The 24,411-nt window shown below is 33.4% G+C and overlaps 4 protein-coding genes and 1 long non-coding RNA gene across 6 annotated transcripts; 2 read left to right on the top strand and 3 right to left on the bottom strand.

Moving 5' to 3' along the window:
• Positions 1 to 1,531: 1,531 nt before the first annotated feature.
• Positions 1,532 to 4,114, bottom strand: LOC140957819 (small ribosomal subunit protein RACK1-like). Its single transcript, XM_073415207.1, has 3 exons — positions 3,566 to 4,114; positions 2,862 to 3,279; positions 1,532 to 1,854 (listed from the first exon to the last, which is right to left on the bottom strand). Exons 1-3 carry the CDS (start codon positions 4,033 to 4,035, stop codon positions 1,753 to 1,755), a joined length of 990 nt encoding a protein of 329 aa, XP_073271308.1. The 5' UTR covers positions 4,036 to 4,114; the 3' UTR covers positions 1,532 to 1,752.
• Positions 4,115 to 5,174: 1,060 nt separating this feature from the next.
• Positions 5,175 to 6,126, bottom strand: LOC140957438 (uncharacterized). The gene is made up of 2 exons (XR_012171625.1): positions 5,867 to 6,126; positions 5,175 to 5,418 (listed from the first exon to the last, which is right to left on the bottom strand). It is a non-coding gene; the product is annotated as an uncharacterized lncRNA (long non-coding RNA).
• Positions 6,127 to 7,643: 1,517 nt separating this feature from the next.
• Positions 7,644 to 16,123, top strand: LOC140957177 (uncharacterized). 2 transcript variants are annotated; one of them, XM_073414311.1, is made up of 19 exons: positions 7,644 to 7,801; positions 7,988 to 8,029; positions 8,444 to 8,509; positions 8,931 to 8,996; positions 9,868 to 9,960; positions 10,380 to 10,491; positions 11,413 to 11,458; positions 11,573 to 11,644; positions 11,985 to 12,047; positions 12,120 to 12,274; positions 12,360 to 12,424; positions 13,380 to 13,530; positions 13,678 to 13,783; positions 13,883 to 14,018; positions 14,607 to 14,671; positions 14,817 to 14,981; positions 15,247 to 15,319; positions 15,418 to 15,490; positions 15,784 to 16,123. In XM_073414311.1, exons 1-18 carry the CDS (start codon positions 7,798 to 7,800, stop codon positions 15,471 to 15,473), a joined length of 1,536 nt encoding a protein of 511 aa, XP_073270412.1. In that variant the 5' UTR covers positions 7,644 to 7,797; the 3' UTR covers positions 15,474 to 15,490; positions 15,784 to 16,123. The 2 variants fall into 2 exon arrangements, with proteins under 2 accessions (XP_073270412.1, XP_073270411.1); XM_073414310.1 differs by having other exon boundaries at positions 7,646 to 7,801; positions 8,441 to 8,509.
• A 722-nt stretch (positions 16,124 to 16,845) lies between these two features.
• On the bottom strand, positions 16,846 to 19,921 carry LOC140957242 (uncharacterized). Its single transcript, XM_073414384.1, has 5 exons — positions 19,652 to 19,921; positions 19,512 to 19,561; positions 19,123 to 19,249; positions 17,674 to 17,778; positions 16,846 to 17,592 (listed from the first exon to the last, which is right to left on the bottom strand). Exons 1-5 carry the CDS (start codon positions 19,752 to 19,754, stop codon positions 16,970 to 16,972), a joined length of 1,008 nt encoding a protein of 335 aa, XP_073270485.1. The 5' UTR covers positions 19,755 to 19,921; the 3' UTR covers positions 16,846 to 16,969.
• Positions 19,922 to 23,030: 3,109 nt separating this feature from the next.
• LOC140957243 (uncharacterized protein At3g17950-like) lies at positions 23,031 to 23,807 on the top strand. The gene is made up of 2 exons (XM_073414385.1): positions 23,031 to 23,171; positions 23,238 to 23,807. Exons 1-2 carry the CDS (start codon positions 23,103 to 23,105, stop codon positions 23,706 to 23,708), a joined length of 540 nt encoding a protein of 179 aa, XP_073270486.1. The 5' UTR covers positions 23,031 to 23,102; the 3' UTR covers positions 23,709 to 23,807.
• The last annotated feature ends 604 nt before the right edge of the window (positions 23,808 to 24,411 follow it).

Here is a 24,411-nt window from a genome sequence, read left to right as displayed (position 1 = left end):
AAAAAGAAAGGCGTGGAATTCTGGGAAGGGGAATGCATGGATAACGGTGAAGGAAAAACGACGTGACGATGATGAGGGTTATCATAAGGCTCATCACCTAGCTCATTTATTGTTCTTCTGTCTCTGTCTCTCTCTCGTTCCTTTCATACTTATTCTCAATCCCGACTGCTCTTTCCACTCCTTTTGTCCCCATTTCGATCTTTTTATTTATACTTCATTCATCAAGTATCTTCTATTATGTACACTTGTGTATATTGTATATATGTATATATGTATATGCATCTATATATATTACCATGTTGGAGTCAGAGATAACTTCATATAATCATACAAGTTCACCATAGAAGAATATGGTATATAGTAGTGATCGATGTCGTCGACTTATAACTAGAATGACATCGTTTAGAATGATACATGATGTAAATAAAAAAATATTTGAATTACACAGATAGTTAATCAGTAGTTGAACTAAAATAACATTAGCTTTATTTTAAATCAAGATTTTAAGAATATGAATAGTAGAAACGATAATCATGTACTCTATTTTTATAATNTGAAATCAGAAGAGTCAATCAAAGATCCATTGTGGTATGAAAAATTGTTGTCCTTGAAGTGGACAAATGATGCAACAATATAACACCTTTACGTGCTAACACAAATACTGTGTTCTTCCTTTTGGAACATCGTAATACGTCCCATGCTCTGCCCCCTACCTTCTTTTTAACTTTTTCTACCTTATTCTCCTGTCTATATTTATTTTACACAAAAAAAAATTTGTGAAACGACTTTTTTTGTTTAAATCATTCATAAAACAAATATCATTATTCTTTATATATGAGACAGATCAACCCTATCGATATTCACAATAAAAAGTAATATTTTTTCATGGATGACCCAAATAAGATATCATTATCACAAAATACGACTCGTGAGACCGTCTCACACAAGTTTTTGTCTTAATTATTATTGTAAATATGGACAGGATTGACCCGTATCATGAATATTTATCCGTGAGACTATCTCACAAGAGACTTACTATTTATTTTATATTTACTATTTACACACACATATGTGTGTGTAAGTGTGAGTTTTTTAAGTATAATTTTTTATTTAATGATAACGAGTGATTGTTTTATTTTTCCCAAGTGAGTTTACATTTAAATTGAAAGATTCTTCTAATTATTTCTCAACAATTTTCGGGTACTAAAAACAAGTATTTTCAAGCCTCCTTGGGTGGTCTTCGAATAACGAGTATAGAATTGTTAAAAACATCACTCCACTTGTGGTGTAGTATCATAAATCTCTTCGGTAGTAGGGGATGTATGTACCACTCTGAATCCTTAAGCAGTAAATTTAAAATTATTTAACATTTGAATTTGACTTAGAAAAACCTTGAAAGTTTCGATTAATAAGTATAAAACTTTTTAAATAAATAAATTATAATATTTGTAGGGTATGAATTCGGTATATACAGCTTAAAAGTTTTGTAAAATATATTCTAACTTAAAATTACTAAATCTTTGGATGAAAATTTAGTCGAAAAGAATTTTGACCCACATCGCTACTCTTGAAGGTAAAAATTGCAAAAATCCGCAAGTCTTGATTACACAAAATAACATGTGCCAACGGTTGGGCCAATATACTTTCTACCATTAAAAAACTAAAAATTAACGGCAGACATCAAACCATGGAAACAAAGATCCTTGAATTAATTAGAGTAAATACAAGATATCAACCCCAGTTCGTCCTCTTTCAGTAACGTCCAATGCCCCAAACTCGAATAACTCCATCCGTATAGCCACTGAAAAGTGTGCTTCCATCGACACTCCAGTTCAGACAAGTGCAGAAATTGATCTACATCAAACCATTGACAATATCAGATACGATAAACAGATCCCCCCCCCATCCATCAGCTACTCGAATATTTTTCCTTTTTTTTTTGTGTTCTTATGGCAATTTTTACAAAGGACACACGAAGCCTTCAGTTTAGTGTATTTATGAATATAATATCATACAAGAAATGTGAATCTTCCGGTAAAAAACAGTAGCAACAAGCAAGTCAATAGTCCCAGGCTCGTGTTTCTTAAAGTACCATGATAGCCATTGCTTATAAGTTATAAATTTATGATTATGAATCAACTTAGCTCAATCAACCTTCCCAAACTCTAAGAGGAAGCTCAAAACACTTGTCGCAAATATATCCAACAAATAAAGATGTGAAAACTTACAAAATTGCAACATGCTAGACCTGACAAAGCATAGTCCCCAGTGACAAGTTCCTATACAAAATCCACTACCAGACGACATACCTATAATGCAGTGATCAACTTGACATGGTATTAAGGACTTTCAATGGAACCAATCATTCAGAATTGGGCAGATATAAATTGGGTAAGTAAACTTCATGGTTGAAAAATTTTCAAGCATTATCTTACAGAAGCACTTCTCGGCCAAATTTTGTTTCCAGAGGTTATAATTTCATAAAACAGTAATAATGGCATCACTAATAAAAGAAAAAGTCGAACCACTAAGCAAGTGAATTAAAGTCATCATGTTTAGTACAAAAACCAGAAGCATAGAAGTCAAAAAACAAAATCCAACAAAAACAGATCCCTACTATGATTTCCTATTGTCAGTTATCTATTAATCACCAAGTGTCATTTACTAATCGAACAAGTAACAAAAGACAAAAAACAAAAAAATTACTAATTTACACACACAAAATGGCACAAAGAGCAACACAGAAAAAAAAAGCTAAAAGTAACATGAAACAAAAACACTAAAATACTAAAGAACAACAAACAGAAAATGACACAAAGAGCAACACTGAAGCTACTATAACGCAGAGAGTTAATATGTACCTTGTTTTTACAAGCAGCGGTTTGATCAGTCCCCTCAGCAGCCATCTCACTCTCCTGCTTCAAATCAACCTTGAGATCAACAACAACACTCTTGCTCTCCAAATCCCAAATCTTGATGCTACTCTCTGTTGCAGCACATAGCCAATACCTATTCGGACTGAAGCACAGAGCATGAATAACCGAACCAGCCTCCAGTGAATACAAACGCTTCCCTTCTGACAAATCCCAGAGCAAAATCACCCCATCTTTCCCACCACTCGCGCACAAACTCCCATCAGGAGACAATGCTACAGTGTTTACGTATCCATTATGGCCACTCAGTGTTGACTTCAGCTTACAGTTAGATAAGTTCCAAATCTTTACATTTTTATCCCACGATCCTGAAACGATCATGGGCTGGAGGGCATTGGGAGAAAACCTTTAACACAACAAGATAAAGGGATACGGGCATTAGAATACTGTTTGCAGTCGTTAAGCTTTAAAGTTAAGAAAAAATAAGAATTTCAATCATGATTCCTTCATGTTTCTGAACTTTGAATTAATGATTCCCATGACAAGGAAATACCACCAAGAGCACAAATTTAACCAAAACATAACCTATATGCTAAATTAAAAATACGTAAATATTCCACATGACCCACAACTGAAAAACACAAAATTACAAGTTATAATTAAAAAAAGACACACACCACATGCAACCATACCTCACGCAAGAAACCCAATCGGAGTGGGAATCCTGATCTTGAATAGTATACTTGCATTCCCCAAGCGTATTCCACAGCTTAATCGTCTTATCCCTGGAAGCAGAGACGATTTGCCGATTATCAATGGAGAAAGCAACAGACAAGACGTCTTTAGTATGACCCACAAAGCGGCGAGCAGTGTTCCCAGTCTGCAAGTCCCACAGACGGAGCTCTCCATCCCAGGACCCAGAGAGGGCGAACTGGCCATCAGACGACAAGACAACATCTTCAACGAAGTGTCCGTGTCCCGTGAGACGGCGTCGGGCCACACCGTAGTTCTTGTCCTCTTTGGTGAGGGACCAAACAATGAGGGACTTGTCGCGGGAAGATGAGACGATCATGTCGCTGTTGTCGACCGGTGTGGCGATTGCGGTGACCCAGTCGGTGTGGGCTCGCATCGTGCCACGGAGAATCAGCTGCTCTTGCGCCATACTCGTCGCTGCAGCTGGTTGCCTGAGCAAAATGCGAGGGTGTTTTTGCAAGAGGGGACGATTCGAACGTGCGCGTTTGATATACGAGGATGTTAGGGTTTTTGGTCATACTGGGTTTCAGGGGTTTGGAACATGAAGTCGAGTTGGGCCGGCCCAATAATAAAAGAAAAATGGCCCAATAGGATCTCACATTGCTCTATGTTAATTTATAATATTTTTATTATATAGTAGCTAAACAATTAAATTGAATCATTTTAATTATTGCATGAGTTAATTATACCGTTATTTTTTCTCATTATTAAAATTTAAAGGAATACTTTTCGGTTCAAATAAGTTAAACCATACAAAACAAATCAGAAAGTGAGACACTTTGGAGGTGTTTTTCAATTCACCTTCTCTATGTTGAAACATAATTTTGAAATTATTTTCACTTAACATAGCATCTTAAAGTGTTTTAAAACACACACATAGATCTGTAAAATTAAAGATCGTCATCATTCGATGTACACTGAGTAATCCTCAAAGCTAACTTCAAGTTAACTTTTAATGTAGAAAATCATTTTTGAACTCTTGCTTCAAATACTGTGGAACTTTAATCAATCTCAGTTCCTTCCATTAAAATAAATGTGAATTCTATAAAAAAAATTTGTAATATTAATTTGGCCAAGGTTAAAATTGTGAATATATGAATTAAACGTAATCTATATTTCTATATTATTTTATTAAGTTCAGATATTTTGAATATCTAACTTATTATCTGTTTTAATAATTATATATATATTAATAAAATCTTAAAATTTTAATACAAATTATATATAACTCACTAACTAAAATTTTTGTTTCTTAATCATTAAGTTATAAGTTCCATTTTTACTGGTTCATTTTTTTTATTGTTTTTTCTATTTATTTTTTAATTTATATTTTCAAATTCTAATATAATATCTCATTATTTTTCATAATTATATTTTATCATGAGTTAATTATAAACAAAATCAATTATTAAAAATATTACTAATTAATGTTGTTGGGCGGCTTTCCTTCGTCCGGTGAATGTGGCCCCCATTCATTCTTATAAATAAATGGTCATAAATTTTGCATTAACATCTAAATAAAACCCAAAATTAATTGCTTGACAAAAATAAAACGCAAAACCATATTTATATATATAATTATAATAATGACTTTGACATTAATAATATAATCATGACAAAATAATAATAAATAAATAAATAAAAGAAAGAAAACATGAAAAAGAATAGAATCCAATGGTTGAGTTTAGCTTCAACAGAACGCTGCTTTCTTCAGAAGCCAAAAATGGTGAAGGAAATCTAGAGATAGATTCACAAGTTAACACTGCATCAGCTAGTCTTCTCATCCACCCGTCTGCATGCAGAATCAGGATATAGTTACAGCAATCTATATATATAATCAAACAAAAATACAAAAAAATTAATAATAATAAAGAACAAGAAGCAACAAATCTGATATCAAATATTTGAAAGCGGATCTTGAAAATCAAACCAGATTCAGAAAAGTAATCAATATAGAGATGGAGTGGAGGGAAGAAGTGTAGAGCTCCCTTCAATCCAAAGAAGGATCGAAAATGGGTGGATTCAAGCTCCTGACATATGCAAACCACAAACCCATCCAAAGTAGACATCTTGGATATGGATAGGGCTGAGGGATCCATAGGTCAGCAGCTTAATCTTCCCAGAAAAATCCTCTGTTGGAGTTCAAGGAGCTCCGCTCTTCAACTTTAATCTCCAAGAAAGAAAGAAAGAAACCCCTGGTAGGTAGCTAGCTAGCTAGCTAGAAGAACCATCATCCATACACGAATGCAAGGAAATCACTTTTTTTCCTTGGATGAAATCAGTTGCATATGATCCAGATCTTGGCGCGTGAAAATATTCATGAAAATACCCACAAGACATAGAGGGCAGATCCATGGAAAGTGACTCTATAAAGGCTTGACACCCTAAAACTCATTCAAGAAGAGGAAACCCTAGCTAGCACAAGAAGAAACAAGTGAAGATGTGAGGACTATATATCAAGGGCCGAGATTAGTGATAAGAAATTGGTGGGTGATTGAGATGAAAGGATAATATATGGCAAGTGGGAGTGGGTAGGCGTGCAACTAGGAATCAGGCAATGGGTCGTTTTCTTTGAAAAAAAATTTGTTTTCTTTTTTTAATACCAAAAAAAAAAATTTTGAAAAAGAAGAGATGTTGGGAAGAGGAGTAGCTATCTAGGGTTAATTGATTAGATTCCCTTTGCTTGAAAAAATCACATGCGTTTGTACAAGAAAAGAAGATAGGTTTGACTGAGAGAGGGGACACCCCAAAATTACCATTAAATAGTCTGTCCAACATTATGGAACGGGGAAAGTGTATGCGCAGGCGATGCCCATTCCAACTGGATTCTGTTGTCCGCTTGCTGCAGTTGTGTTTAATGAGGGCTTAAACTATTACACTGTATCTGTATGTATGAATGCATGGGTACTTCAGATAGCCACATGTATTCATGTGTTTTTTTTTTTACGGGTTTCGACAATGATCATTCGGCAGGAGGTATTCATGTGCTTGTTGAAAGGTATACAATTTATTCTACATATTAAGTTAAAATCGCGCTGAAATGTGGGAACGAAGCTTCAATCTTTATTTGTTTAAGTAAGATTAATACGAGTTTAAACGTTAAAAATATATTTTTTTTAAATTTTAATTTTAATTTTAATTATCTCGAACAAGTAACCAAAGTAAATATTTCATGAATATAATAAATTTAAGTGCAATATATTATTTTTTTTGTCAGATCCTAATTTATTGTGTTCTATATCATTTATTTCATCTCTCGTATAATGAAATGAAAACTCAATTTAATTGGACTACTTTAAAACATCAGCATTGATATCTGATATCTCTTGTAGGATGTAAAATGTCAATATCTATTACATATTCATAATCGTTGCATTTACCTATCAAATATTGTACATTCATAGTATTACTAGCTAAAAAACTTTCTAATTTACGTTTTTCTTCTTCGTGTTCATAAAAAGTTGTACTTAATATGACCAATCAATGTTTGATATTTTTTTATCGTTTTTGGCTAAAGCCGATCGTTTTAGCGATGTTTAAGTGTGTTCAAGCGAAGCTTAATGAATTTTTTTAGGAACACTGGTTAAAAATATTTTTAACTAGTGTTTCGTTGTATAAATTGCGTATTTATATAATATTTTGTTTTTTAAAATTTTAATTTGGATTTTAATCAACATTTTGTAATTAGTTTCGATTTATATTATAAAATATAAGTAATATTATAATTATGAAAATGATCAAGGGTTATTACGCTAATTTGGGAATTAGCCATACCATCAAACCAATTATCGGAGTCATCAAAAAAATTTTAAAATACTAAAAATACACTTTCAAAATAATAAAAATACTATATTTTTAATTTAATACAAATATCATATNATTAAAAAAACATCGAGCAAAAAAAATATATAAAATAAAAATTAAAATCTTTTTTCAATACTACGAATTAACAATATTAATTTTTAAATTGAATTAAATTTTATCCCATGACCGAGTTAGTGACGAAAGCTTCTTGGAAATAAACCCGGTTCACTAGCGTACAGAAAGAAGCCCTATCGGAAAATTTCACACCTATTTGTCTTTCTTGCCGCGTCTTGCAGCCCAAAACCACGGCCACTGCTTAAGATCACCGCAACATCTGAAATCTAGTGCGCCGCCCCAAGTTCATTTGATGGGTTCGTTTTTTGTTTTTCCGATTGATTTTCATTCTATTTTTTTAATCACTGTCCCGTTTATCTGATTTGAAAGGAGTAAAGGGATTGCTTTTTGTTGAAGTTGTATGTGTCGATAATTGTGATTTGTTTATTTTTTCAACTGTCCCATTATTTTGTTGATGTTTTGTTTTGTGTTAACTGATATAGATATCGAGGAGGATATCAAGGCGTTGCAGCTTGATTCTTCAGGTATAATTGTCGTTTAATTCAGTTCCCTACGTAATTTATTTTGTTACTATTGTTTAACTTATCAGAAGTTAAAAGTTGAGTTTTTTTTAATGATTATTACTTTTATTCTTGTCTGTGAGATCATAAAGATTGTGTTTTGATTAAGAATTTTACCGACTTTACCGTGAATTTGAAGACCTTTGCTTTATTTCATGGTTTTGAGACTTATTAATGTCTTAACAAAACAAAAATCATGACTACGTATTCAAGAATCTGCATAGTCATTATTTTGTAAACAGAGGATTAATAACTATCTTTTTCAAATCAAAATCCTTGGATCCATCAGAATCCATGCATTGTTGTTTGTAGTGTACACTAGAGTATTCTTGTCGTTGCTGTAATGTTTGCGATGTCGTTATTTATTGCTCGCAGAAGATACGATTGTTGCTGACAAGGAAGATGGGAAACTTGACGTAGAAATAAACCCGGAGGTGGATAAAGGTAGGTCAAGCTACATATGACGTGCATAGTAGATCGGAGGAAATTTTTTATCCAGATTTTATGTTTTTTTTACCACTATACGACATTTCCTTGTGATTTATGCTTGAAGATTGAGGATTATGTCACAAGGATTGCTTTTAGCGGTCTTTCTATTTTTATTCTCTACATCCGACATCTGCCATTTTGAGATCAGAACTCATATTTGGCTTAACATATGCTTCTTTATAATCATGACAAGAAAATTCGAAACTAAAGAAACTGAATAGATCACGTAAAGATTATTGTGTGTTCCCAAATATCTTTTATTATTACTTTGATCTTCAATGCATGTACACATAATTTAGTATCTAAAGAACAAGGTTATAATTTATTGATCTTGATTCTCATGTATAAAAAGTGTTCATTTTGCTGATGGCTTTAGGTTTGGCCAGCGCAACGTGTACAAACTCCAAACCATTGCAAGAAGAGCATAGAGATGTGTATGAAGGTAGGTAACTACCGAATCTAGTGTTTGATTGGCATTGTGTCCATGCGACGGCTTGCAAGTGGTCTGATAATATTATCTCCTCTTCCTATGGCATTTAAATGCCATCTCTGTAAAATTTATTTTGATGGCATGAAGGTGTATAATGTTACATAATCTTCGCTTGGGTTGTTCTGTTTTTACTATAAAAAAATTGTATTATAGAAAATGTATAATAATACCAAGAGATAATATCTTAAATAATCACCTTTTGATTGCTTTTTTGTATCCCAATACCCTTTTTTTTTGTTCTCACCTTATTTTTTTTTTATTCACTTGCATTTTAAAGTATAATTCTTTTGACGAGGATAAAGTGTTCACGCTAATGCTGAATTTGCACACATAATGCATGTTCATCAAGACTAACCTATCGTTTAATATGATATAATAATAATCTTTAAGACCTCTTAATTTCACCACCATGACCCTAAACTCATGCCCCTATAAGCAAGAACAAGGCCTGATTTAAGGTCACATCTCTCTGTCATTAATTAAATGTCATAAACGTGTTGATAGATAACATTTTATTTTAGATTAATATTTTTCCACTTTATTGCATATTACAGATAACAAATAAAACTTATTATTATTATATGTTAAAACACCACTAACGCTGCCTTATGCTAAATTATTACCTCTCTGCATCGTCAATCGTTTTTTTTTGTTTGCATAGAAATTCCCATATCATTAAAGGCCTCTGTGATTTTATTTTATTTTATTGTTATAGCTACTGTTTTTGAGTGGATGCTACATTGAATTGTGATTTTTCTTTTTCAAAATTAAGTCTATTTTATGGATCTTATTTTATGTTTTGACTTTTGTTTGGTCTGTTCAGTCAAAGAAAAGGAAATTTCTGCTCCAGCGCATGTTGTGGATGAGGTGGAGAATAAAAAAAGACATTTGAATGTTGTGTTCATTGGCCATGTTGGTAAGTGAATTTTTCCTCAATTCAGAGATCCATATTAATTGTTTATTCGTAATAATATGAAGTTTTTCCTTCCAAATGTGCTCTTACTGGGAGAACATGGCCTACCCCTGTGTGTTTATTCCTGATATCCTCTGGCTTACAATTCTGATGCCGTCTCTCTAATTGTTATTATCATTTTCCTTGGGTTTTGATTATACTTACTGCTTTAAAACTATTCAATACTTCATCGCTTACTCTTCACTGGGTTTCAAAAAGCGTGGGAATGAAACAGGAAAATGGCCCCCACCCTCAAAAAAAGAAAAAATACGTTCAGAATCTGAATGCATAGGACTTCGGGTTGTGATTAGATTGTTGCTGCTCTTTACATATTAATAATCAAAGTTTGTCGTGAGGAGCAACATTATTCATCTTATCTGCAGATGCTGGCAAGTCGACAACTGGAGGGCAAATATTGTTTCTCAGTGGTCAAGTTGATGACCGAACTATCCAAAAGTATGAGAAAGAGGCAAAAGATAAAAGTAGAGAGAGTTGGTGAGTGCTTACTTGCTTCTTATTTTAACTTGGAAATGTTACATCTGATGTTGGTCCAAAATGCTCGTGAGTGTTTACAGGAAATTTTAAAACTTTCAACACCTCATTGTGTAGCATAACAGCAGCCTCATCTTTGAATTGCTGCTTCATCTGCTGCAATGATGTTCATTAGTAGTTAACATTGTTTGTGTCTTAGAATGTTTAGATGGGACTCAACTGTAACGGTGTAGTAGTGATGGGCTGGGCTTCTTCTAATTTGTTGCTGTCAACAGTATAATAGGTTGCTTAATGTGGGATACCATCTACGGTTGTTGTATCATATATTTTCCTACTCTCTTAAACCTTTGGACAGTTTTGAGTATAAACAATGTTAAATATTGAAGACTTTATTTGTGCTTTTTTAGAATAAAAAATTGCGACCATCGTATCATTCTCTACTTCAGATATATTCAAAGTAATACGCAATCATATTTTTTCCTTATGCTGTTTTCAACCAGTCATTACTTCATTGACATTTTCTGTGATTGTTAGTCAAAATAACCTCGCAACGTTTAGCTTAAGAAGACTCTATCCAAACACCAGCTACAATTTTCTTACAAAAAATACTACAAAATTTGTGCTGAATTTTTGTAGTGAAAGTAGGTGGAAGCCCAAATAAATTTTGGCTTGATCCCCTCTTATGTGTTTTACCTCTGCATTCCCCTAAGTCCTTACCTCATCAATGCCTTACTAACTCCCTAACATATTAGAAAGGTTTTTTCAACCTCAGATCTATGAATAGATAATCTAAACCATGCGTTTTAATTCTTTTTGCCATTTTCAGACTGGTGGGATAATTTTTGCTGCCATCTCTTTGTTGGATATCATTTCCTAATCTAGCTTCAGTTGTACTGATTTCCCTTATTTAATCCAAAAAACTAGGTACATGGCTTATATCATGGACACAAATGAAGAGGAGAGAGTTAAGGTACTTATCTGTGGCTTTGACTACTAAGGTTAAATGTCATGCGTTCTTTGTCCTCCAAATGCATTTGAATGTGTGAAGAGATGAGTTGCTTGTTGCCCTTTTTTCCTTTTGTAGGGGAAAACAGTTGAAGTTGGTCGAGCTTCATTTGAAACGGAAACTACTAGATTTACGATATTGGATGCCCCGGTAATTTCTATTTTCCTTTTATTTATTGCTTTGTGATTTCTGTTGTAGAAGTTCCTGCAGTTGTAATAAATTTTGATCTCAATTTTTTTATGTTTTTAAAGCTTTAAATTAATTTCACCTTTATTCTAACTCGATCCAGATTTTTTATCTGAAATTTTATATTAGTTCAGAGGGAGTTTGTAAATGCAGTGAATTTTAACTTAAATATTTAAAGTTGCATTAGATATGACATTCAACGAGGTACACTTCATTAGAGCAATTTGTTTGCCATTTTACGTGCCAGTTGATTTATCTGTTCTTCATGGTGGTGTACATTTGATGTTAAACTTTGGTACTTCAGGGTCACAAAAGCTATGTACCTAACATGATCAGCGGAGCATCTCAAGCTGATATAGGTGTACTGGTAAGTACAATATTTTACTTAGTCAGATTTTGATTTCTTGTTCTTTTCCTTTTAATCATCTTGTGATCACAGGTGATTTCCGCCAGGAAGGGAGAATTTGAAACTGGTTATGAGAGAGGTGGACAGACACGCGAACATGTCCAATTAGCGAAGACTTTAGGTGTTTCGAAGCTTCTTGTTGTTGTGAACAAAATGGACGAACCTACCGTGATCTGGTCAAAAGAGAGGTGCCTTTTTTTTAGTGTTTGAGAGAGCATTTGGAAATCCTGTATGTTATATTTGCAATGTGTTGCTGCTTTTTTGTCATTGCAGATATGATGAGATTGAGTCAAAAATGTTGCCATTTCTGAAGTCTTCAGGTTACAATGTGAAGAAAGGTAAATTCCCTGTTGGATCACATTTTTCATACTGATGATGCGTTCTTTCTTTCACATGGAGTATCAGATTGACACTGTTTTTATTTGTTTATTATATTAGTATGTGTTTGTTATGGAGTTGTATTACTCAGTTCCTATTTGGACTTGAATTCCTTAGCTTAATTTGGTTCCTTTTCTGAACCATGAAACTAAGAGGCAAGAAAGAGGTTTCGTTCAGGATTCAAATTTTATAGAAATGAGGCCGCATGTACATTGCATATACTTTCAGTTAACAGAATTCAGCTTTATGCCTCATGACATGACTTGTGTGTAACCTTAAATATATGATGCACAAGCTCTTCAAATTATTGACCCGTGCCATGTCAGACACGCTTGGAACGCAAAAACATCTTTGACATGGCACGGATGTGTGTTGGACATGCCAAGGAGCGTGTCGATGAATTAATAGAAAAAGAAAGAAATTGGGTACAATGGGGAAGGATAAACAAGTGTTGGACATAATTTTGAGATTTTGGTCTAATTTTTAGTATTTTTCAGAATTTTAGTGTAAATTGTTAAAATATTCATTTTTTAGTGATCCTTTTTTTTTTTAATAATTATATCAATTTTAAAACTTGAATAAATGATTGTTTTTAATTTATTAGTAATTTTACTATTTGTCGGACTTTATTTTTTTTTTTAAATGAGATAGATTTTGTTTTTTTATAGCCATCTTGTGTCTGTGTCTCTGTTCATAACGTTGCGATGTATCCTGAAATCAATATTGAATTGTCATGTTGATTAAAGACTTCATAACATGTGAAGCCTTATTTCAGGAAATAATCTAAAAATGTTTTTTTTTAAAATGTGAGCAGATGCTTTTCTAAATAACGAATTTTTCATAAAAATCATCTATCGGTATCCTTATTAATGTACCAATCATAAATTCTTTTTATATTTTTGTCTCTGGTTTCAGATGTACAATTTCTTCCTATATCTGGTCTGATGGGTACAAATATGAAAACAAGAGTGGACAGAAATGTATGCCCATGGTGGGAGGGTCCATGCCTTTTTGAAGCTCTTGATGGTGTTGAAGTTCCTTTACGTGATCCAAAAGGTCCATTCAGGTAGAAAATATTCTGCTATGCCTTTGTCTTATTTGGTTTATCTTTTTAGATTAAAACTATGCATTGCTACTTCGTTCTTGTTTTACTTGGGAATGTAATCACAACATACATACTTTTCGGCCTAATGTCATGTGCTCGGTGTGATAGAATGCCCATCATTGACAAATTCAAGGACATGGGAACTGTTGTTATGGGCAAAGTTGAATCCGGGAGTATTCGTGAAGGCGATAATATGATGATCATGCCAAATAAGGTGTTTTTTACCCCTTATTTTTAGTACTTTATCAAAAAAATTATTTTATGAATGCATGAACCGTTTTGGGGTTAAATCTTACGCTTTGATAATTTTCAGGTCCTGGTGAAAGTTCTTGCCATCTTCTGTGATGAAGATAAAGTAAGTCGAGCAGGACCTGGTGAAAATTTGCGAGTTAGGGTTTCTGGGATTGAGGAAGAGGATATCATTTCTGGGTTTGTCTTATGCAGCGCGGGTAGGTAAAATTGGTAGATTCTCCCAAATTTCATCTAGTACTAAATGAAGTATCCTTCTGAACATACCTGTGATTTTGTACTACACAAATTGCGGGGATCTGTGACGTTGCTCTATTGGCATGGAGGTTGCAACTTGTCCCATGGGAATTGAATGTATTATGCTGGATTGAAGTTCTCATTTGTTGATCGTCCAGAGTCTGTACACTTGGTTGTGCTTTGATCTCTTCTTTGCATTTTTTGGTTTAGAATTTGTGAATGACAAATGCATATCAATAGCTTTCTACAGAAAATTAAGTAGAAAGATTCTGAATATCGATGAGGTAGCTCCTTTAGAAATTTACGTGGTCAATATTTACTAGTTAAAGGAGAGAGTCTCAGAACATAGACAGTGTTCCTCTCTGAGTTCAATGACAGCGATTCTATTAATGTTTATAATTATTAGGCCCACAACCTCATTCAGGTTTCTGAATGAGTTCAATGGGTGGTAGTGTTGGCTCCATGTACTTCATTTGGTTGCTCAATTGTTGAACTTGTGAATTTTGATGCTTTATTTATTTTATACCAATGTTATTTGATTGTGTTTACAGCGAAGCAAATAGCTGCTGTTTCTGATTTTGTTGCCCAGTTGCAGATTCTGGAGTTACTCGACAATGTATAGTTTTTTCTTTGATCCATTTACCTATGTTTTCTGTCTTAATCTTTTCATGGGCATACCTGTCTGTGTATTCATCTGCATGTTTTTTCATTCATTTACTTGCTTTTCTCTCGTACCTGAAGATGTATGCTTCTCATGTTAGGCAATTTTTACTGCTGGATACAAGGCTGTTTTGCACATCCATGCAGTCGTGGAGGAGTGTGAGATTGTTGAGTTGATGCAACAGATTGATCCCAAAACTAAAAAACCTATGAAAAGAAAACCTCTCTTCGTGAAGAATGGTGCAGTTGTTGTATGCCGCATTCAGGTTAACATAGTTACACATTTTTCTTGTAATAATACTCGGTGTTAATTTATTTGAAAAATGTAGTAGTTTCTTTCTAAAATTTGTTTTATCTGAGTGGAACTGATCTATCAATTTATGAGATATACAGGCTTAAAAAGCTGATTGTCCTATGATGTATATGCTCTCTGATATGTTCAATTAATCCTAATCTTGGTGTTATAGTTCTCTGCTGATTTTGTATTCAAGGGATTGACATAATTTTTGTTGCTACATTTTTGCCTCTCAGGTGAATAACTTGATATGCATTGAAAAATTCTCCGATTTTCCTCAACTTGGACGGTTCACTCTTCGCACTGAAGGTTGAAAAACATTTGGCCTTGTGTAAATTACGATTCTCTGTTGCTGCTTACTCAACCTTATTAAGTTTAAGTTTACTTAAAATTCCTTTTTCTGACAGGGAAAACTGTTGCTGTGGGTAAAGTAACTGCTCTTATCACGGATGAGAGTGCATAAAACAATTTTTTCACCAGGTGAGGTTATTTCCCATTTCAAACAGTACCAATCTTTTGTAGCTTTCTGATGAAGCCTTGAGATTTCTGTGTTGTTACTAATTGCTGTCAAATGTCTCTTACACATCGATGTCTTGAAAGCCTTCTTCAAATCCAAAAGAATCCAAGAAAATAATGACTTGGCCTGTAGTTTCCAAGTGACTAGAGTGTTCCTTTGTTTTCTGTTATGTGGTTACGGTTAATTTAATGGACGTGCTGAATATTATTGCGCCTGAATATTACCCTATTTAAGCGATAGTGCCATAAATTTGCAGGTAACCATGAAAATGCTCTGTGCTCGAAGTGACAATGTTGGTGTTCCTCATATTTGACCTTCCAATAACTTTCGGAGGTTGGTTATCTGAGTAATAATGGTTATTCTTCCGGGGAGTTTTACTACACCTGATGAGTTTTTTTCCCAATGGATGTCAATTGTGGTGGGAGTTCGAGACCTCTTTTGGTAACTAGTGCCTAAAGACCGAGTGTAAAGCTTGTTATATTCGGTAGATATAAATCGTGAAATCTTGTTTATTATTTTTTGAGACAAATTTTAGTCATACGATGATTGTGATTATAACTGATGATTAGCTGCTAATAAAATTGCGCTTCCTTTTAGGCTTTGTTTCATTTGAATGATGAGGTTGGGGCTCTGAGAATGCAAATTGAGGATTTATTGATGCCAGTTTTCTCGAATGTGTCATGTGCATATATACTTGGTATTCGTGTAAAGGTAAGATATTTCAGGAATATGGAATTCCGAACCATGATTAAATAGAACCAAACAAACTGAACCGACCATTGACCATTGCACGCCTTTAGCGGGATTTGGTGTCATAACTTTTGGTTTAACTTAACTAGCAGAAAAAGAGAGGCAATGGTACGTGGATTGAAAGAGCTCGGAAAATGAAAGCCATGGCAATTAAACACAGGATGACTGGTGATAGCCAATTTTCCTATGTTTCTCATTCAACCAAGCAGCCGTCTAGTGCCTAGTAGCATAAATAATAATATAAGGGTGGTTCGTATGTGCTTTGGTTGATGGCATAAGTAATACAATGATTAGATTGATCCCCATTTAATTTATCAGACACGAGGAATGGACTCGATACATAAAGTGGACAAACCTTCATATTTAAAACGATAAAGAATTTTGTAGCAAAAATATATTATAGAAATAACCTTTTGAATGACCGTTATGCATGAAAATTTATAACATTATACCTCAAAATCGAAATTCGAGTACTGTTTATCGTAATCAACATTCACATTATGCTAGCAATTCAAGAATCAAACAAACAATGATACCGAAGCATGCGAATGCTCATCCCGGAACAAAATGAAGGAAATTCAGAAACTTTTTAGAAAATATGAAGTTTTAGATGTTCGTTGATGACTCTTAACATAGCTCCAGTCCTACTTATTCCCATAAAAAAACTAGTATTTAACCAAAAGAGTCCACCCTTACACAGAAGAGAACTCGAACAACATGCTGTGCTGGTATTTCTCGTGTGGCTGAACCACCACTGAGGGGAAGTTTGGTTGATTGATGGCATTTGGAAATCCTTGTGTTTCGAGACATGCAGCAGCATGTTTATTGTATACCGCACCACCTTTCCCAGTGATTCCGTTAACATAATTTGCAGTGTAAAATTGCATGCCAGGAGCATTAGTCCACAAATTTAGTGTCCTCGAGCTAATGGGATCCTTCAGTTTTGCAGCATGCTTCAATCCCAATTTCTCGTCTCCACAGTCAAGGACATAGTTATGGTCGTATCCCATCCCAACCTCATGGATACGGCTACCAATCTTATTTTCAGCTGTGAAGTCAAATGGAGTGCCTTTGACAGGCATGATCTCCCCGGTTGGAATAGTGTGTTGATCCACGGGAGTAAGGTGGTTTGCACATATTTGTATGGTGTGATCAAGAATGTTACCAGAATTGTGACCGGCCAGATTCCAATAGGTGTGCTGAGCCAAATTGATCAGTGTTGGCTTGTTTTCCGGCACGGCTTCCATGTCGAGTCTCAGTGTAGTCTTGGAAGTAAGTGTGTATGTCGCAGTGAGAGAAACATCACCTGGATAGCCTGCAATAAAAATATACAAAAGAAATGGTAGTATAAACATTAGTTCTGTTGGTGTCAGCAAAACCAAATACAGGGGGTTACCTTCCTCTCCATCCCAACTCTTGTACTTGAAGGTAATTGATGGATTATCACCCTGCTTATGCTCCACGACATCCCAAATAACCTTGTCGTATCCCTTGTGCCCACCTTCAAAAGAGAAGGTTCAAAAGATTGTATGGTGTTAGAAAATTGGAAATTTTCAGGAAAAATACATCACGGGCCTTCTAGATACAGATTTGTCTTGTCATTCCAAAAAATAATATATGCAGCCTCAGCTGATATTAAAAGACAATGCACTTCCTTCCTCTTAGCTTTATTATCATCGTATCTCTAACATACAGCCATACCATGATATATCCATTAGCACCAAAATAAAGGCCAGCAAGCAAACATAAAAGACAAATATACAAATGAAACAGTCACTACCTGATCTATCATACATTACACGAAACTGTAAACCAAACAATCCACGATTAACATTTGCGATTCTCGCTTATCAAGAAGCTGAAAGGCCTATACCAGCACGGTGAACTTTTACACAAGTTTTCTCTCTTCACAATAACATCACCCGTCAATTTGATATCATACAAGTACACAGAAGAGATCTGCAGACTGTGAGGAAGACTAATTATTAAGAATAACAATTTTTCCTTCATTTTCATGAGTAAGAATCAATTTACCATATGCGAGACGAATAGGGCTCAGCTCTAAAACTAATGAAGCAAAACAACACTCGAGTTATATAAAATTCTTCTTGAGCTACATTTCATTCACTCATGAAGAAATATAAATATATTCATCCTTTTAAATACTGATAATTATATTTTATATCCAGAGAATTTGATTCTGGAATCTATAAAGATTTTTACTTTTCTAAAGTGAACACTGAGGTGAAGCAGGTCGATAAAAAAATTAACAAAAAAAATCCATCAACAGTCAACATCAATAAACATCCACAACCAAGAAACATCAACTTCACATGCCATATCATCGTTATTTAAGGCACATGTTCAAGGCAAGACAATTGCTTATTGAAATGAAGCAAGATGCACCAACATAGAATGCCATATAATCTAGATATGAAATAATAATACTAAAAAAAAACACATTTTACTTCCATTCTTCAAAAACTATGGAACAATAAACAAATATTATAATTGTACAACCGAATATCAGAAGTTACTATGTTGAATTTCACAATAAATTAACAATCCCCGCAATTAAGACAAATTGGTGTTGGCTGGTTTTTGTCCTGCAATTGTCCAATTAACATGAATGTGTACATGGTGGATATTATTTGATATATTTCCGGCTTTCGGCTAACAAGTACAAGGTTTGCTAAAACTAGAACAATGATTCGGGCAACCTTGTCATCGCTCGCTCCTAGGCGATCACATTTAATAGCACACACCATATCAAAATACATATATGCATTTGATGAAGAATCACAATAATACAAATAGATTTCCAAAAACCCTTAATCGCGAGTACCATGGAGACTGTTCGGAGGCTTGTTAACAGGTAATGAGTACTCAACACCATTTAGAGTAAACTTCCCAGCTTTGATCCTGTTTGCCACCCGACCCACGATGCACCCAAAGTAAGGAGCAGCCCCTTTCTGTACATAAACATAAAGGGGGGAAATACCATATTCAGAAAAGGAAATTAATTCACTCCAAAAAAATTCATGCCCCACAAACAATCGATACCCCAAGTCAAAATGAAGAGTGCCAAGTGACAACAAACAAAGAACGACAACGAGTACCTTTATTTACCCTCGACAACACGCCAAGATTCAATTTTTTAACAAGAAAACAACAAGATCGAAACCAAAATCACAAGAGTTTTTTTAAATAAATTGATATAAAAATGTCACTGACCAGATATGGCTCGAGCGTGTCAAATCCCAAAACAACATCAGCCAAATTCCCTTCAAATGCAAATACAAAAAAACAGATATTCACACTTAATCCTTCTTCAAAAATATAGTATTTCTCCATGATTTAGAAGGCCAAATTACCATCTTTATCAGGTACAAACAAGGAGGTGATCGTGCAGCCAAAATTGGAGACATGGACTTGCATAGTGCCATTGTTAAGTTCATAGATCTTGGCCTCTGCCATTGACTTGATTCAAAGACTTCTTCTTCCAGTTATTTATTTCCTCCGATTGTGATCGATGGCAGAAATGGCAGATGGGGGAAGATATATATCGAGAGGACTCGGATTCAGGTGTGGCAGTGCCGTAAGAGCTGGCCAACGTAATCGATGACTAGATTACGAAGATATTTTTGTTTATTTTTTAAATAAGATCATAGCAACATTTAAGACTAGGTCAATTTTTTTTTTTTTTTTTAAAAATAATAGTTTCCCTTTAATTTAATTTCTAATGATATTTCACATAAATATTAATTTAAATATAATTTTTTGTAACTAATTTATATAATTTTATGTAGTTACAAAATATCTATAATTTTAGGGGGAAAAAAGTTAATATTAATTAATCACAAAAACTCTTGTGAGACGTTTTCACGTATCAATTTCGTGGGTCGAATCTCTTATTTGGGTCATCCATGAAAAAAATATTACTTTTTATGCTAAGAGTATTACTTTTTATTGTAAATATCGGTAAGGTTAACCCGTCTCACAGATAAAAATTCATGAGACCGTCTCACATGAGACTTACTCTTAATTAATCAATCTAGTTAGTTGAGAATGTATTTTGTTTAAAAACTATTAAAAAAATAAAAATTTTAAGGATGTGAGAAATTTACATTTCAAAGTAGACAAATCATAGAAAAGGCATAATTAAATTTCGAAAGGAAGTTTAAAAATGTGAAGTTTTTTATTTGTCAAATGTGGTATATTTTAAATTAAAGATAAATAATAAATGAAATTCTCAAACGACGTCGTGTGCTTAATTGTGATTAGTGATTTTTTTTAAACTAAGATGAGATTGGGTTTCGATTGAGGATTTGGATTTAAAATCAGCACCCAACTTAGATTCAGGCGAGTATTTTTTTTCCATTTAAATAAATAGATAATCGGGTATTGTGATTTTCGGTTATGGCGATGAAGACGGGTCTTAAAAAACCATATTTGTATCCGACACGAATATTCGATTAAATTAGTATATAATTATATTAATATAGATATATATTATTTTTCGGATGTGATGTTAATTATAACATGTTTTTGTTGAATGATATTAGTTGACTGAAATGAAGAAAATTATTATTATAGAGTTGATGTTATTTTTGTAGAATAATTATGTTAAAATATATTTTTTACAATATGCTGTTATTTCAACTATAATAATTAATTTGCTAATTTTTAAATTTAATTTTTTATCTTATTTTTCTCAACAATTTGGTAAATATTTATAATTTACTCGAAGAGGAAATTATTCAAATTTTTAGAAAATATGATTATAAGTGATAATTAGATATTTTGGATAGGATATTGATATTCAATCATATGACGAGGATGAAGATGATGATGTAGATGAGGATGAAGCTGAATATAAATATAACAAATGATAATGTAGACGGAGAGTATAGATAACTACCAAAATCTAACTCATTATCATCCCAAATAGAGATCGTTTACTTCTTTCTTTTTCTTTTTCTTTTTTAAATCCTATTTAGGGGATGGGAAGACTCGAACATGAGTCAATACAAATGATAAACAAGATGAGACAATCGTTTACTTCTTTATTATACAATGGAGGTGGAGAATTCTTATAAAGACCGTCCAATCTAAGATAAATGCATAAGAATTATTTTTAGATTAGATAAATGCATAAGAATTATTTTTAGAATTTAAAATATTGATGTTTGATGAAGTATAATTTATCCAACCAATAAGTTAAAATATCACAATTTTATAAGTAATATCTGATAGTGAGAGGTGGACAGTGAAAATTAGATGTTCATTAATATTGATGACATCATGCATACATCATATGTAACACCCGCTTCAATTGTTTACTGAATTATTTTTAGAGTAGGTTTCATTTACAAGAGTCCCACGAATTTATATCAGTAAGATGGTTGACTAGATCTATATTTGAAATAAAATTTAATATTTTTGACATAAAATAATATTTTTCTACTCATATCATCATTTATTACACAATATATATTTGACCTAATATAATAATTTTCACTCAAATCAGTACATATTACATAATTTTTTTCATAATATAACTAACAAAAAATAATATATTTGTAGTAAAAATGTGACGCCTGGCGCCGAAGATGGCGTGGAGTGATCGTTGGTGTCAAGAGGTTGCATGAACAATGAGCGGTTTCTGACATGCTTCTAAACGAAGAGAATATGGATGAACCGATACCACATCTGAATGAAAGATATTCCAATAATGTGCATATATGAGACTGCACAGTTGAGGAGTGCTTAAAATATTTAATAAGTACTCCTCATTTAAAAAATGTGCCAAGAGGATCAATACTTTATTTTTTTATTAAAAATAGTTGGAAAGTACATATAAAATTATGAATTTAAATTTTAAATGCTTAAAAAAAATCCCCAGATTATCAAAATATTTAAGAAATCTATTTTTAAGTCCACATTTTTTTTAAAAAATTTACTTTATAAATCTAAACACACTGTTAATCTTCTAACCAAGTATAAAACTTGTTGGATATTGAGTCTCACTAGTGGACATCAAGTGGCAAACATTTCCTAGAATTGTAGCTCACCTTACTTAGGTGGAAAGGTTTCATTTCTCCTTTAGGTGTGTGGAGCCTTCTTCAATTTATAACAAATAAGTATAAATTTTAATCTAAAAAATATGAACACATAGAGAGCTAAAAAGCTATTTTTATATATTTTATCTCAACGAGTAATAAATGAATAATGACAAAAATATGTATGAGACGGTCTCACGTGTCGTATTTTGTGAGACAAATCATTTTACTTTTTATGCTAAGAGTATTACTTTTTATTGTGAATATCGGTAGTGTTGACCCGTCTCAAATATAAAGATTCGTGAGACCGTCTCACAAGAGGTCTACTCATGAACAATATATGTTCAAAAGACAAAATGATTAACCTCATGACCTCAAAATAATAATATCTTAAATATGCTATTACGAGATGGGAGTATGATTTCAATTCTCTTGATCAACAATTTTTCGATCGAACTTGTTGGACAAAATTTGTCTGATAAGTAAATAAATAATATGTCCATAGTTTTCAAAATAGTTAAATATTAAATGAAGAATATATGTCGATTATATTTTAATAAATATCCATATTTTGAAAAAGTAAGGACTTAAATGTAATATTATTATTTTCCTAAAAAAAAGCATAAAATTATTTTGCATGTTTTCAGTCGTAGATTGGATTTCACTTGCCAGCCATAACATATGATGATAATATAGTTGGCTGGTTCCCCATTTCTACCGACGAACAACCATTTCACAGTCACGCTCAGATCCAGCAAATGATATGGTGTTGGTGCCGCCACCCTCCTCCCCCTCCGCTTCTTCCCTTTCTTCTTCTGATCTCGACACAGAGGTACAAATATTAAATTCCTTTCCAGGAAATTATTTATTCGAATTAAATATATATATATTTTTACAGTCGACAGGATCATTCTTCCACGATGGAAGTACTACACTAGGCACCCTTATGGGCGTGAACCTCCAGGCCATCACCTTCAGGGCAGCATCCCACCGGGAGAATTCCATCTCCGCGGCGACATTGGGCCGGAGGAGCAGGAAACCTGAGAAAGTCCGGGGTGTGGTGGCACGGCAGAGGCGAAGGTGGTGTATGCTGTGTGGGGAAGAAGAGGGTGACGAAGTCCGAAGGGCGTCTCTGGGGGAGTATTTGGAAGTGGAGAGGAGGTTTGGAGACGGCAGCGTGGCGGTGGAGCTGGAAGAAGGGATCGTTATAGGACAACCGCGTAATGGGCGGGCTTTGTTCGCTGATGGGAGGGTCTTACCTCCGGCGAATTTCGTGGAAGAGTCCTCGCAGCCGGCGTCGTCGGGGAGGTGTAGCTTCTCGGCATTGGTGGCGGTGGATCGGTGGTGCAGTTTGTGCAGCGTGTTGTAGGGAAATGATCAGCTGGCTAACCTCCTTTTGCCCTTCTTTTTCTCAACATTTTCCATGTGGCTCCATTTTTCTTTTTATCTTATTTTGACTTGACATGCCTTGGTCTACCATTTATATATATAATATTCTTGTTTTTTTTACCAATCTCAGTGAAACTTATTGATTTTAAATATATTTTTATAATTTAAAAAAATAATGTTATAATTTCATGTCTATTTTTTACATTAGGAAAAAACATACACACATTATATATATTATTATTATTTTTAATTTGATTAAATAAAAATTAACACAAAATTATTTTCATTTTAAAAAATTTATCCAATTTTTAAAAAACTTTTGTTCAGATTTTTTTATATAAAATATGCAGTGACTTGAGAAAGTTTTATTAAGATAAGAAAGATAATTATGAAATTAAATATTTTGATGTCCATGATAGTTACTCTAAAGGTCTCATACTTAATAATAACTAATACAAGATGTACACATATTACATGTGTTATTAATATTTTTAATTTGATCAAATAATATTAAACAATTAACACGAAATTATTTTTAATTTAGAAGAGTAGTTGGATTTAAAAAAAATATTTCAATTAGATTTTTTTTCTATGTAAAATATGAAGTTACTTGAAGAGATTTTCAATAGAGTAAGAAAGATAATTATGGAATTAAATATTTTGGTGTCCTCTAATGTAGTTAC

This window comes from Primulina huaijiensis, chromosome 14, assembly GCF_012295235.1.
Source record: "Primulina huaijiensis isolate GDHJ02 chromosome 14, ASM1229523v2, whole genome shotgun sequence".
NCBI classification, from domain to species: Eukaryota; Viridiplantae; Streptophyta; class Magnoliopsida; order Lamiales; family Gesneriaceae; genus Primulina; species Primulina huaijiensis.
Note: the sequence above shows the minus strand (reverse complement) of the source record. Positions and strands in the feature narration are given on the sequence as shown.

Coding starts and splice junctions, on each gene's coding strand:
- LOC140957819 (XM_073415207.1), bottom strand. CDS start 4,035: ATGGCGCAAGAGCAGCTGATTCTCCGTGGCACGATGCGAGCCCACACC. Junction 3,280..3,565: donor GATTGGGTTTCTTGCGTGAG/GTATGGTTGCAT, acceptor GTTGTGTTAAAG/GTTTTCTCCCAATGCCCTCC. Junction 1,855..2,861: donor CCGCTGCTTGTAAAAACAAG/GTACATATTAAC, acceptor GGTTTGATGTAG/ATCAATTTCTGCACTTGTCT.
- LOC140957242 (XM_073414384.1), bottom strand. CDS start 19,754: ATGGCAGAGGCCAAGATCTATGAACTTAACAATGGCACTATGCAAGTC. Junction 19,562..19,651: donor GTTTGTACCTGATAAAGATG/GTAATTTGGCCT, acceptor TTGCATTTGAAG/GGAATTTGGCTGATGTTGTT. Junction 17,593..17,673: donor GAGTTGGGATGGAGAGGAAG/GTAACCCCCTGT, acceptor TTTTTATTGCAG/GCTATCCAGGTGATGTTTCT.
- LOC140957243 (XM_073414385.1), top strand. CDS start 23,103: ATGGTGTTGGTGCCGCCACCCTCCTCCCCCTCCGCTTCTTCCCTTTCT. Junction 23,172..23,237: donor CTTCTGATCTCGACACAGAG/GTACAAATATTA, acceptor ATATTTTTACAG/TCGACAGGATCATTCTTCCA.
- LOC140957177 (XM_073414310.1), top strand. Junction 11,459..11,572: donor ATGAAGAGGAGAGAGTTAAG/GTACTTATCTGT, acceptor TTCCTTTTGTAG/GGGAAAACAGTTGAAGTTGG. Junction 14,672..14,816: donor TTCTGGAGTTACTCGACAAT/GTATAGTTTTTT, acceptor TTCTCATGTTAG/GCAATTTTTACTGCTGGATA.